At 50.8% G+C, this 14,894-nt stretch overlaps 1 protein-coding gene across 1 annotated transcript in view; it reads right to left on the bottom strand.

The window, feature by feature from the left end:
- RCBTB2 (RCC1 and BTB domain containing protein 2) overlaps window positions 1–14,894 on the bottom strand; it is a 557,466-nt gene that overhangs the window by 318,662 nt on the left and 223,910 nt on the right. The window contains exon 6 of the mRNA XM_086934986.1: window positions 14,031–14,189. Coding sequence (XP_086791112.1) covers window positions 14,031–14,189 — 159 coding nt within the window. The remainder of the gene's footprint in view (window positions 1–14,030; window positions 14,190–14,894) is intronic.

Below are 14,894 nucleotides of genomic sequence, written 5' to 3'. Positions count from 1 at the left end.
TCATCATCCTCCAGCAGCCCCAGGTCTGTTTCCCACCTTTCCCGCAAGGACCCCAACATGTCCGGGACATTGTTGCTGAGTTTTTTATACGTGACTGAGATTGCTGTATCGATCATGGGGTCTAATAACAACCTGTCCCCCAATGGGGCATACTCAGGCTGCTTCGTCCCTGGGGCTAGGTGCCTGCGCAAGGCAGACTTAAGCTGGTGATAGTGGAGGAATTCTCCGTCCTCCATCTGATATTCAGCCTGTAGACCTGCATATGTCACCATTTCTCCTCGTTTCCAAACGTCCCCCAGTACCTCAACACCTATCAGGCCCCATCGGCGTAGGTCTTTCAATTTCGTCACGGCTGGAAGAAAGGTTCCAGCCCACAAAGGGGTCTGCTCCGTAAGTTTTGCCTCCCAACCGAGCAACTCCGTCGCTTTTTTCCAGACCGCGGCCACCGCTGCAGTTTGTGGAGGGAGAGGAAGGCCCCGCCTGCCTCTAGTATATAGACCTGCTAGGTATGTGTCGCTCCCAAAGGCTAGTCTGTCCACCCTATAGGCCGGTTCTTCCAGAGGTGAGAACACCCATCCATTCACGTTGACTAGTTGTGTCGCCCAATAATAGAGACGAATATCTGGTACAGCAAGCCCACCCTCGCATGAGCCCCTTTGCAGTGTTCTGAGGGCTATCCTAGGACACCCGCCGCTCCACAACAAGGAGCGTTGTTCAGATTCAATCGTCCTGAAGATCTGGTCCGGGACCAGGAAGGGAGCGCATTGTAGAACGTACAGCAAGCGTGGGAGGGCCATCATTTTAAATAGTACGGCTCTCCCCATCAGTGAAAGTGGGAGCGTTGTCCAATGCTCCACATCACCGTGCAGCCGATCTAACTGCGCCGTGACATTCAAACGCAGGAAGTCTGATGCAGAATGCGTAATCCAGAATCCTAAATACTTAAAAACATCCTTCCAGGGAATATCTCTGCATTCTACCGATAGCCGGGGCTGCGGCCCCGTTAGTACAGGCCTCAGGGACTTACCCCAGTTTATGCGATATCCAGAGTAGGTGCCGAACTCTCCGATGATTTCCATCAGCCTTTGGATGGAGGCCGCCGGCCTCTGGACATACAGGAGGATGTTGTCCTCGTATAGGGAGATACGCTCCTCCCATCCCCCTCCCAGATCGATACCCCACACCAAGGGATCGGTCTGGATCCATTGTGCCTGAGGTTCCAACGCCAGTGCGAACAGGGTGGGCGAGAGGGGGCAGCCCTGGCGCGTGCCCCGTCCGAGGCGAAACTCACCCGATAGCACTCCATTCGCCCGGACTCTTGCCAGCGGTGCAGTGTATAACAGCTTCACCCATGCTCGGAAGTGTTCTCCAAAGCCCAATTTTTCCAGAACTGCGTAGTGGTACTGCCACTCTATACTATCAAACGCCATATGGGCGTCTAGAGATGCAGGGCTGCCGGCACCCCTGGCCTCGCGGAGACCATTTGCAAGACCCCAAACAGGCGCCGTAGATTGAAACGGGTGCTTCTGTGGGGCATAAAACCCGACTGATCCGGGTGTATCAGGGACTGTATAACCGCCCCCAATCTTGTAGCCAGAATTTTACCGAGGACCTTGGTCTCAAAGTTAGGTAAGGAGATGGGTCTGTATGAGCTGCATAGTTCCTGCGGTTTACCAGCTTTGTGAATTAAAACGATCGCTGCTGACCGCAAGTCTCTGGGGAGTACCCCCACCTGCTGGGCCTCATTAAACATACTTAGCATGTGAGGTGCTAGGCGGCTTGACACGCAACCGAACGCCTCGGCCGGGAAGCCGTTGGGTCCGGGTGCCTTTCCCACCTGCAGGTCACCCATGGCGTCCTCTACCTCCTGGACCGTTATTGGGAGTCTAGGATATCCCTATCTGCCTGTTCCAGGGTAGGTAGCTGCAGGGGGGCCAAAAAGTCTCAATATTCCTGATCCTGACGTGCATTGGGAGCCCGATAAACCGCCTCATAGTACCGTGCGAATACCGCTGCTATCTCCTCGCCCGTGACTCGCATAGATCCATCCGCCCGTTGGATTCCCAGGATCCAGTTACGATCTCGATCCCTTCTCTCTAGCCAGGCTATTAGCTTGTTGGCCTTGTCCCCAAGATCATATACTCGTCTCTGGATTGCTAGGGCATGGGATCTCGCCTGATCAGTGAGCAAATCTCTAATCTCCTTTTCGAGGAGCTGCTGCCTATGTAACCTATCTCGAACCTGCTCAGTGGACTCATCCGTCGCATTCTCTAGGGCCTGAAGGTCCCGTTCCAGTTGGTCAATTTGCGCGTTTTTCTCCTTACGGCGTTTCCCGACCTCCGCCTGTACAAAGTCCCTAGCCACGTCTTGTATGCCTCCCACACCACCCCAGGGGAACTGACAGATCCCACATTCTCCACAAAATAGTGGTCGACTCGTTCCCTAAAGACTTCCTGAAACTCCTGGTCTTTGAATAGGAAGGCATCTAAACGGGGAGGACCAGCTCGTCCCCGGTCCGGACCACGCAAGTGCACCTCGACTGGGGAGTGGTCTGATATCCCCATAGCTCTGTGACACCCACCCTGGAACAAATCCATGCTTCCAACCTGTGTGAAGATGTGGTCAATCCTGAACCCTGAGCCATGAGCAGAGGAAATGTGGGTGTACTGTCGGGTCGTGGGGTTATGTGCCCGCCATAAATCTGCCAGCCCCATGGCCCTTACAAAGTCTCGCAAGTGGCAAGTCCCACTCCTGACAGGGAGTGTCTGTGACCTATCTAGCTCCCTCTCCATGACGGCATTCATATCGCCCCCCAGGACCAGTATCCCTGTTGGCATATCCAGTAGAAGGTTCCTAATGTCGGGGAGAGTGGCACTGTGTAACCTAGGCGGGATATACAAAGAGCATATATTAATAGCCCTCCCCTCCCATTGGAACAGCGAGCGCCGCGTACCTCCCTAGGGGATCTAGCCATTGTTGTCCGATCACCAAAGGTAGAGTGTTCCTAATGAGGATTCCCACCCCTCTCAAGCCTGTAGTGAAGCCAGCATGAGCCTGCATCGTATACCCAAATCTATTGAGGGCCCTGCAGTGGTTCCCCAGCAGGTGCGTCTCCTGGAGGAGGACGATATCTGGTGTATGTCTATGTAGATACTGAAGCACCATTGTGCGTTTAATCTTATTTTGTAGGCCATTAATGTTCCACGATAAAATGCCAATGTGCCTAGTGTGTGGTGTGTGCATCCTGGATAAATACCACGATCAGCCGCAAAGGCAGGTGCCCGCCCTCTCCTCCCCCTCCTTCCCACTTGCCCGCTACCAGTGGCAAAGGAACCAAACCAAATACATGATAAACAGAACAAGACAAAATAAACAGTCCCGCATCCGACTTCCCCAATCCCAAAGAACAACCCCCTCTCCCTGCAACCCTGCCACACACGCCAACCTGGTCAGGCATCCCCCAACAAGCAGAGCGCCTGCAGCCCTTAACACGAAAATCAGGGGGGTGTGAGCTGATACCCAAACCTGCAACTTGAGGAGTGCTGTCGGCCCCACCTCACAATTCGCAACTGGCCTCAGCCTGCCCAGTAAAGCCCAGAACACTACAATTGTGGAAGGACATTGCCAGATCTCCCATCCCCTCCCGGGCCGCCTCTCAACCTATGAAGACAGAGTTAAATGAATATATGTGGCAACTCCCATCATACAGAGCCTCCCCCCTTAGCGGGTCACTGTTGGCAGTAGTTAGTTTACTTCTCCCCCTCTCCCCCTCTTCTGTTGCATCCCGCCCCCCAGAACATTCTCCATGACCACCTCCGGTGACAGCACAAATCAAAAACATAAAATGTCAGAATACATCACGTTCACGTTAGACGTCTTCCATACTGCACCACAGTCCTGGCCGCGTCACCCCATGTCCGGCGAGGCCGACAGACTCCGGCCCGAGTCTTGCGAGTGGGCAAAGAATGCCTCCGTCGCTGATGTCCACTCCCCGAAGAGCCAGCCAGCCGATGACGCTGGAGACTGAGGCGCCGTATTCCTCCAGTTGTCCCTCAGTCCTGAGCCCACCGCGCCCCCACGCTCCTCCAACCAGGAGTGTGCCTCTTCTGGGGAGGAGAAGAACAGGGATTTACCATCGACTAGAATCTTGAGTTTTGCCGGGAAAAACATCATGTATTTGACGCCTTTGTCTCGAAGCACTTTCAAGACCCCGTCGAATGACCGTCGCTCCTGCTGCACCTTCAGCGTGAAGTCTGGGAAGAACCTGATGACTGCATTATCCAGATGGAGATCCCCTCGTTGGCGGGCCGCCTGCAAGATGGCGTTGAGGTCTCTATAATTGAGGATCCTCGCGATTATCGTTCGTGGCGGGGCCCCAGGGCGCGGCGGGGGGACCGGAGCCCTATGAGCTCGCTCAATAGCGAAAAACTTCGAGAGGCGTCTGGCTGCAGGTGCTTGAGGACAAGATCTTCCAGGAATAAATCCACGCTCGGCCCCTCCATCTTTTCCGGCACCCCCACCACGCGTATATTGTTACGGCGGGCCCTCCCTTCCTGATCCTCCAACCTGGCCACTGCTACCTTCTGATGGTGTGAGAGTCGTTGGACTTGCTGCTGCAATTGTTTTGTAGTGCTTTGGAGTTCCGCAATGTCCGCAGCATTCTGGGTGGCTTTCTCTGTCTTATTTAAGTCCGCCCTCAACAAAGTCATTTCTATGGAGACCGTATCAATCTTGGATTCTAGCGTAGTTCCCAGTGTCTGAATGGCCTGCATGATTGAAGTTAGAGATGGCTCTTGTGTGCCCGTCAGGGCGCCGGCCTGCGCCTCGGCTCCACCACCTGCCGCCGCAGTGTAGTTGTCCCTAGTATCAGTCTGGGCCATCGTGGATTTTTTAGGAGGCCTCATGATCGCGTTCACCGGCACCGGGTCCTCCCCTGGAAAAGCTCAGGGGGGCGCCCCTATCTCCGCGGTGTCGCCCCACCGTCCGGGCCCCACCCGGGGGGGGGAGAGGGGGTAGCACAGATCACCTCCGCCGCTCCTCCTTCCTGCGCTCCCCTAGGGCGCCTCCACCCTGTGTCACAATCTTGCGCTCCGTAGGTCAACGGAAGGGTGGCACCACCTCCTCACCCCCATATCCAAATAGGGATTACCCTGCTATGTCCACTTTGCGATATCCGCCGGGCACCCAGAAGTAGCGATGAGGCCCGCGCTCCCTCCACACTCCTGCGCACTCATCGATCCGCTTGGTGCCAGCGCCCGCTACAGTCGTCGGTTAATTCCTGCCCGTGGGGCCCTACCAACGTCCAGAACCAGAGCCCCAGCCAATCGCTCTCTCAAGGGGCTCCTACATCGTCGCAGTCCCAGCGGGGGTCAGCCGCCTGCCCAGAGTGATGCCAGATGGTAGTCCACAGGCCTCGGGCAGGGGCGGTGGGTGACATTTGAAAGTGGTGGGGCGCAAACCACCGTAGTGAGCAAGCGCAGCGAGCGAGCCCGAACCCGAAAAGGGGGGTTTGGGGGAGTTACCCCCATTAGAAAATATTGAAAAAAAAGGAGAAAAATGGTGCATTTTCAAGCAAATTTGAGAAAGCAGGAAGGTTAATAAAGCAATTGTGAAAGTGCAGTTATTACATTAATAGATGGCCGAACATAGGTAGCTGCTTATTCAGTATAACCACAGAGCTTCATACATTCCGTCCTAATGTTTGTTGGGTGCTAGAAAAAATAACATCCTACACCCTCTAGTCTCATATGGGCACTGTGCAGGATTGTCACATAAAAACATTTCTATCACTTTGAAGTCAGAGAAAGAAAAGTAAACACCAAGCTCCCTTGGAAGACAGAGAGTGCCATTTGAGCTCTGTCTTTCAATGCACAGCAAATGTGACAAGATAAGATTTAAAGGCCTGTTTACAGAGAGGCAGGACTCGAAAGGTTCCAGTAAACAAGGAATGCCCACGAGAGAGATGTACTCAAGCTGGACAGCCCAAAGCAACTAAAACCAGATAATAGAAAGCAAGCAACTGTGAGTTACAAACAAAGACAATGGTAAGCAATAGGTGAAATGTATTCCCAGAGAAGCTTTCAGAATTTCCCCACGATGCCGTGAGCAAACCAAATAGCTGCACCGTCTGGTAGGCTTCGACCTAAAAATGAGGCTCTGTGGAATAAAATGTTTGCCTCAGGTCACACAGTTTGGATAAGCAGGGAAGCCGGTATTGCACGTTATCTGATTTTATGTTTTGAGATTTGGCCACCAGATATGTGTCTCACTCTCTCTCTCCCTCTCGCTCTCTCTCTCTCTCTCTGTCTCTCTCTCCCTCTCTCGCCCTCTCCCTCACCCTCACCCTCTCCCTCGCTCTCTTTCTCCAAAAGTCACTGTTTGTCTTTTTTTCTTGGTGCAGGATGATCAAAACCAATACAGACATAGTAGACCCAACTCAGGGCTAGCAGACCCAACTAACACGCCCAAAATGCATTTATTTGGAGGGTACCCCACCCCAAACATCCTCCTGAGGCTACGCTACGCCCCTGCTTGTATGGGATTATAACCACAATATATAAAATATATGAAAGCTAGACACATGCATTTATAAAATAAAATATGTGATAGATTAACCAGCTTCTTCTTGATGAGTGATATATTTTATGAAAAATGCACTCCAATATATTGTCTGGTACACCCAAACTTTGAAGTTCATTGTAGGTGGCATTGTTGCGCAACAGAAATAATATACAAGGAATCAGATGACAATGGAAAAACATCTATAACGTAAAGTTCTACTTTTATGTAAATCTCTATGTTTGGAAAAGTCAGCTAAATATACGTTAGCAAAAACTGAGATAAGCTATTTGTGGAAGAACATTCCACAGGCATGACATTTGCAAAGTTTCCTGTATAACCTCACCAAGCTTGCTGAAGCCATATAATGGAGCTTTACAGAGTTTTGCCGCTCTGATGCTCTCTTAAAATAATAGGTCGTCAGAATTCTACAAGCACATCGGTTTGTCTGCAGCTGCCTAAATGTCAACGGAATTTAGAACTCAATTCACAGAGAAATATGAAATATAACAGAAATAAGGTTTACACTTAAGTTTGAGTGTAGATTTTCACATTTCTGTTATTGGGTTGTTCCCTACCCACACTTGAAAGGAGTAAATATGCAAAAAGAAATGGGCTTGGAAAACATGGCTGAGTGAGTGCTCACAAATTCAAAAGTATGTGAGTGCGCACAGACATTATGAAAAAACTCCCGGAATACCAGAATGCCCACACCATAGCCCTAAAAGCTACATTACTCCCAGAGCTGAACTGAATAACAGCCCCGGCAATTTTTAAACTCTGCTCTATCATGTCAAGGCAGGTCTTTTGCATAGTTACCTCTGCGTACACTGCTGCACAACATTTAGATATTGAGAAGGGCCCTCACCCACCCTTGTACGCATTACTTCGCCGTCACAGTAGCCTGTGACTCACTGAAAATGTGCACCGACCCACCCGTATTATTATTAGAGGCAAAGGCTGCGACAGTCACAGGCAATACAAAAATCTGCAGCAGAAATGAATTAAAAAAATATGATATGCAGCACGCACCCACCTACTAGCCAAGCACCCCGGTTTGTTTGCCTGCACACTGTGCCTCCCCCGGGTCATGCCATATCGCAGGTTAGGCCCCACGACCTCAAATGCATTTGCTAAGGCCATACCCCCTTTTGGAGACCCTGTCCCCCGTCCCCCTTAAAGCCTGTGGTTTAGCTCCATGCCGGTAACAAAAAGGCAAAGTACACACACATTTTTCTGCCTAAACTGGAAATGCTGCGCCTGCTCCACCCTGATGTGCACTCCGTCTGCTGCCTCTTCCCCTCCGACGGCGCTTTCAATTCTTTCTACAGTGCTTGCTCCACAGCCTTTTAAAAGCGTTCCTAGACGCGGGCAATCATGTGTCGACGGTCCCGAACTGGGAGCGCCTCTATTGGACCTTCGTGAAGCCGCGCTCATGGCTTCCAGTGCGCTAGCTTAGCTAGCCTCCTAACGCTTACCACATGAAAATAACTTTCAGCCGTGGAACTCAAACCAAAGCCTTTAAAGAGACTGGAACCATAAACCTGTTGCTAAGACCCCTAGGCCATGAACTTTTCCTTTGTGTACCGGCGGGCCATGCTGGGCTGACGCTCCCGGTTAGTTCCCCCTTTAAAATCTCTCCGCGAATGCAATACGTTCGCTCTCCATTATCGCTCCTCTCGGAATTAAAAACATATGATATGCAGCACGCACCCACCTACTGTGTCTGAGTCTCTGTGATGTGACTGTGTGACTTGTGGTGTGGACCGTCGGACGTCTGCTGGGCTGGCTACTGGCTCTGCACGTGGCGACAACGACAAAGTTCTGTTAGAAGTAACTCACAGAACGTCACAGGCGCATGTCTGACTCCCGAATGGCCAATCACTGCATGGCTTCAAGCTGAAGTCACACAGTGATTGGCCAGGATATATGCAGCCAGGCTGGGGGGGCACACTAAGTACTCGCCCTGGCGCCTTAATAAAACCCGGGCCCGGCTGAAGCAGCACCCCCGGCCCCTTCGGACCCTTCTCTATGCTGAACTTCACTGGGTGTTTGCAGCGCGTGCTCGGGCAAGTCACAGCCCATCATACGCAGTGCGCACACAGTGCTGCTGGCCTGCTGCAGACTGTCACTCAAGCTGCAGCAGACCAGCAGCCCCGCCCCACCCCCTGCGCACTCCGGACCGCATCGCCACCGCATAACAATAATAGTACCATGACTCGCTCGCCTGTCCTCGTGTCTCGCGCTGCGGCGCTAATTTTTGTGAATGGTTAATAATAATTAAATAGCTTGCCACGGTGCGTCCAGGCTTAGTGGGGCTATGCCCCTACGCCCCAATGGACCGACCGGTCTTGCCAGCTCGTTCTATCCACTTCAGACTGCGGGGGAGGGGGGGGAGAGATAGGCTCCCCCCTACTAGTGTCGGTCCCGCTGCGCTGGGCTTTCAATAATGGCCGCAGCTGATCAGCGTCCCGCACCGGCACCATGTATTTCCGCCGGGCCTCAGGACCCCACGAGGCCGGCGCTCTCCACCGCGATGTGGGCCACACCGGGTCTCAAGCCGCCACAAGCCTGCGCAGGACGTCCGAGCCCCTCCCGTGCCCAGCGTGCCGCAACGGGCGTCCAAGGATCGCCGCAGGGTCCAGCACCCGACAGGCTTCCCCAACTAGCACCGCTCCCTCGCTGCCGGCCTATGTGACCCTCGAAGCCGGTGACGTCCTCCGAGTCGCGGGTAGCCACAGGCGCCAAACCGCCCTCAGTCACAGATGCCGGTCCGGGCCCCACCAGTGCTGATTGTGCAGACGCTCAAGGATCTTCGCCGGGTCCGTCTCCCTGCCGGCGCCTCCAACCAGCACCACTTCCGCACGGCCGGCCTCGAGATCACTTGAGGCCGGTGACTTCCTCCGTAGTGCGGGCCGTAAGCAGGCCCCGAACTGCCGCCACCCAATGCGAAGCTGCCGTGGCTGGTAGAGAGCCCGGGACACCTCCTCCCAGCACCGGAGCCCTTACTGCATCCAAGCCGGCCTCCGGGACAGAAAGGCTACAGGATAATGTGCGGATTTTGGGGGCCTTAAGCAGATCCTCGCAGGAGCTGCGTTAGAATGCGGCCATCTGAGGTGCCGCTCGGCCACCCCCCTTACCTTTTTTTTTTTTTAAGACTATATTGATTTTTCAAAGGAATGTAAAACTGCATATGATCAACAGAGCAGTTACTAACAACCAACATCTGGTGCAATACTCACTTTATACCTATATAAGGGCGTGAATCGGGAAACTTACAATAGGGTCCTAAAATGATACATAACAAGTCTTCCTGGAGTAGTGGAAGATTTGACCAGCAAGTTCTGTGCAATTTTCTTGCACACTCCTTAGGCATACAATTCCCAAACCCTCCTTGTCCATTAATCGTTCACAGTTTCTATGGAATCTAACTGCAGGGTGAGATTGGGAAGGAGACAGCACAGTAGGATGAAGTTGGCTGTAAGACGATTTGGTTCAGGGCGGGCTTTAGGGCAGTGCGACTGGTGAGGCCGTACTGGGCACTGACCTGTGAAGGGGGTGCTGGCGCTGTGTTTAGCAATAACTTATAAGGGGCACTTTTGCTTGGTGGTTGTAAGAGAATCAGAAGAAGTGGTGCGATATGAGCGCAGCAGTGTTGGCCTCCATGGCTGTCGTCATGCGGTCCATCCTGTCGGCCACATTTGCCACATTGCGGCCAATGTTGTGGAGCTGCATTTGGATCGCCCCTTGCCGTTGTGCCTGCAGTTGGTGTATGCGTAGCATCCGGCGCTCTATGCTCAGGCCTGGCACGCGCACATCCATCCCCCTCCTGCCGCTGCGTGCTGTGTTCTGCTGGCGAGCCCTGCCATGCCTGCTCTGCTGGCTGGCCACAGTGGGTGTGCACACTGTCACCGCAGTAGCTGCACCAGATGTAGAGGGTCCAGCTGGTGGTGGAGTTGTGGTTGTCAAAGGTGCTGCGCCTGATGGTGGTGGCGCAGATGGTGTTGCCCTGGCTGCGGGAATAGGTGCTGCGCCTGATGGTGGTGGCGCAGATGGTCTTGCCCTGGCTGCGGGGATAGGTGCTGCGCCTGATGGTGGTGGCGCAGATGGTGTTGCCCTGGCTGCGGGGATAGGTGCAGCGCCTGATGGTGCAGGAAGTGTCGCTGTTGGCACCTCCTCAGCATCCTCTGGTGCCTCGTCAATGAGCAGCCTGTCGCTGTCGCTGCTGTTGTCAGCGCCACCTGTGAGGGGAAGTGGACGTACATTAATTGCATGTATCTGTCACACGTGCAGTTGCTACATGCATGCTGGATGACATTCCCTGACTGGCTGTGGCATTGCGTACTTTGGAACATGTCTGGCTGCATTGGGGTTCTTGTACATTGTGGGCAGACTACATGTCCCACAATGCTTTTGGGCATGCCCTAATGTGCATGGATTGCATGACTTGGGATGATTATGGGAGGCTATAGGGTCATGGCCATTGTTAGGGGACAGGGTCGCAGTCGCATGCCACTTACCTTGGCTCTCTTGGGTGGGGCGGGATGAGTCCAGATTGATGACCCCAATGCACGCCTCTGGCTCAAGAGTGTCCTCCACGCGGTCCTCCAAGGGGGTGTTGGGAGGGACTGTAGGATCTCCGCCTCCAGTAGCCAAGGTCTCGCCCAGCCTCTCTGCCACCCTCTCCTTGGCACGACCTCGGAGGCGTACCACCTCTTTTTAAGCTCCTCCAGCGACCTGTGTGCCACGCCCACAGAGTTGACTTTTGCCGCTATCCCAAGCCAGATTCGGCGTTTCTCCGCCTCAGGCACCCTCCTGGAGTCCTTTCCAAAACGGTTTGGGTGGTTATCAACCACTCCATCAATCAGGTGCTCCAACTCCGGCTCAGAGAATTTGAGCTTCGGCTTGCGCCCGGTGTCGCTGGGCCCTGGTACAGCATCCTCTACCATTGCTGCAGTAAGAAAAGTTAAGGATTTGCAAGTTTGCAGGTGTCCTGGAAGGAGCTCAGTGAGATGCAGCCTCGAGATCAGCCTCACTGTTCTGAATGGGGGTGGGAACTGGCTGCTTCCTGGTTGTGATGCCATCACTGTGCTCGAAATGCGACTTCCCGTTTTTCCGATCTCGCGATTTTGCGAGATCGCATTTAGCAATTCCTACTCGGATGTTGACGGAAATAGCGATTATTCTGTGATTTTTGAAAATCGCAAACGCTTTTTGCGGCCGCGTGCGAATCGCTTTATTTTCTAGGTAATTTTGATGAATGCCGATCTGCGATTTCTAAATTGCGATTCGCTGTAAATTGCTATTTAAAAATCGCAGAATTCGGTTTTCATGAATCAGGCTGTTAATCAGAAGAGCAGTGGTTAGAGAAAAAGAAACCATGAGTGCCTTACAAAATATGGGATACACAGCCTGGATAAAAACAGGCTGGGAGGGGACGTCATTTGATGGAATATGACTACAAACATAAACCAGATCTACGAGATACATCAATTCTTATTTTACCTTTTTGCATGAATGCATTTATATGTATACATATATTTATGCATATAAATGTTTGCACCTCTGAAAAATATTAAAGCCTTCCATAAAGAGACTTGGCAAAAGATGGGGGAGACAGGGTCAGGTGACCAACGGATTTCCAGTCCAACGAGGGGTGCGCCAGGGCTGCGTGTTGGCACCCACCCTGTTTCTCCTTTTCATCAACCAGGTAGTTGCATTCTTCACTAACACGCAAACAGATGCACCTACCCTGGGCAGATCAAAATATCCCATGTTAATATTCGCCGACGACACCCTGCTCCTTTCTAAAACCCGGAGCGGGTTACAGACAGCCCTGAATAGGTTTGCTGAGTTTTGTAAGATCAATGATCTGCAGATCAACGTTGACAAAACCAAATTTATGGTTTTCAACAAAAATAAACCAATCAAAAGTTCGGTTACTCTGAACGGAGCCCCAATTGAACAGGTCAAGGTCATGACATATTTGGGCGTGACTCTTGATCATCAGCTTAGTTGGAACCCCCAGTTGGAGGCCCTAAAACTTACATTTGTTCGCCTTACGGGATGCTTACTGCAGGAACAAAAAAAATCCCTGACCAAACGCATTATACCAGCGGTTAAAATGTATGAGGCCAAGGCTAATGCTGCTACCCTGTATGGAGCTGACATATGGGGTTATAAGGACTTGTCAGCATTGACCACAGCACAGAATAGGTTTCTACGGAACCTGGTTGGGCTTCCACAATCCTCACCAATAAAACCACTGCTCTTAGATCTAGGTTGTAGACCTCTGGACGAGATGGCGCAGTTTCGTCTAGTGGCACTCCAGCGTCGCCTCTGGACGACCCCAGAGCTTAGCCTCTTCGCCCATGAATTGGATGAGGTCAAATCATTGTGGGGCGCTCATAGAATTCCTTGGCTCCGGGAAGTGAAACAAATATTGTACTCAATGGGCCTCTCTGAGCTGTGGTCACATCCTGAATGCTCCAGGTTTCCATCGAAACAAGAGTTTAAGGATCTTTTCTGGGCTACAAAAAGATCTATGCTGATCACTCATTCTTCGGACAATAATCTAACGGGACTCTTTTTAACACATAAGGTAACACTGTCCCTTGAGCCCTATTGGGATTTGATTTGCAAAACCCTAAACCGTAAACTGTATCATCAGTTTCGGGTAGGTACATTGCCCATCAACTCCTTTACTACGAAGTGGGCGAAGAATTCAAGCAATAAATGTTTTTTTTGTCCCGACCAGGTAGAAAGCATTGGCCATCTGTTTTTTGCATGCCCAGTATATCGATCCCCTCGATTGAAATGGCTGAAACCTATATGTTCAACCTTGCATTGTGGGGGTCATCGTGAAGCCCTACTGAAATTACGTGATATACGAACTGAAATGTCTGTGATCTGCGTTGCCAAATTCCTGGGGTGGGCATGGCTGATCCGTTCAAAGAAATTGAAAACCCTTTTAAATTAATTGTCATGAAATGATTGTATGTTGATTGTTGCTACACTTTTTTTATATAATTTGTGGGCATGTTCGAAGTAGTTCTTTTAAAATATTATGTAATGTATGTCGTCTTTTATGAATTTTATTCGAAATAAAGACAAAATGAACTGAACTGAACTGACTTGGCAAAACGTTTCATGCTAGGTAGAGCCTCTTACTGAAAACAGCACTTGATCTAGTGCTTTCTTAACCCCCGAAGCTTTGAAAAAGTGAACAAGCAGCCATGGTGCAGTTTTCTGAATTAACACAGCAAATACATGTCCCCCTTGAAGCTGCCCTTGAAGAGTGTCTTAAACAATTTCAAAGAGTCATTATAGTGCACGTCATCAATTGTGTGCTCAACATGTGACTCCTGAAAACAAACCCTGATAATTGCTGCTTCGGAAACAACTTTTAAAAAACATCCAAACCATTTGAACACGAAAAAATCATCAGACCACCATACAAATGTTCACCTTACCTCTCCAGTGTCTACTGCAGCCATGGAACTCATTTGGCCACACGCAATATCAACGACTACTTTACTCTGTAAACAGCTCGTTACTCTTCGTGGGGTTGGTTGGTTGGCTGTTGAACCTGAACCAACTTGTCCTGAGTTGTTGTAACCCCAAGCGTAAACCTGTTGGAAAACTAAATCAGTTAATTGTTACCAATATGGCAGGTTTGAGAAGGAAAACAAATACAAACTGTATTGTTTCAATGTCTATTCTTCATAAGCATAAGTTTACCTCAGTTTCATATATTGTACTGACACATTTTGAAAATGCCTTTCTCTGGCCCTGTAATCTTCTACAGTTCATCAATCTGCAACAGAATTAACGGGCACAACCACAAGCTGATTTGCAGGATCCAAAACTCACTATCTTCATGATTACAAGATATGGAAAGACTGTTGGATTGAGATAGGCCTTTGAAATGGTTAGATCGTAAGAACAGAAACCATTGCAAAGGTTACTATAGATCAACATCAACAACACTTAGACTGGAACACTACAAATCTCATTCAGCTTATGAAGGACTTCAGCACACTTTCCAAGTATCTACAAAACTGTCTACGTCTTTTATAGTGTGTCTCGTGAACTAAGGACCTGAGATCAACTGAGGAGAGAACAGTGTGAAATTGTTATTGCCGTTTGTTTGTTGTATTGAACCTGTTTCTAGAGTTGCAAACGTCCACTTCATTAAAACTTGTGGCGAGCACCAGAGGGAAGCGAAAACATTAATAAAATACACATATCTCTTATTATAAACTTCACCTTTGCTCTACACTTCTTCTGATACACTGAAGGTGAACTCCAACGACTTGCCTGAAGGATTTTGCGAA

The sequence above is a fragment of the Lissotriton vulgaris genome, chromosome 8, assembly GCF_964263255.1.
Source record: "Lissotriton vulgaris chromosome 8, aLisVul1.2, whole genome shotgun sequence".
NCBI lineage: Eukaryota > Metazoa > Chordata > Amphibia > Caudata > Salamandridae > Lissotriton > Lissotriton vulgaris.
This window is presented reverse-complemented; position numbering and strand designations above follow the sequence as displayed.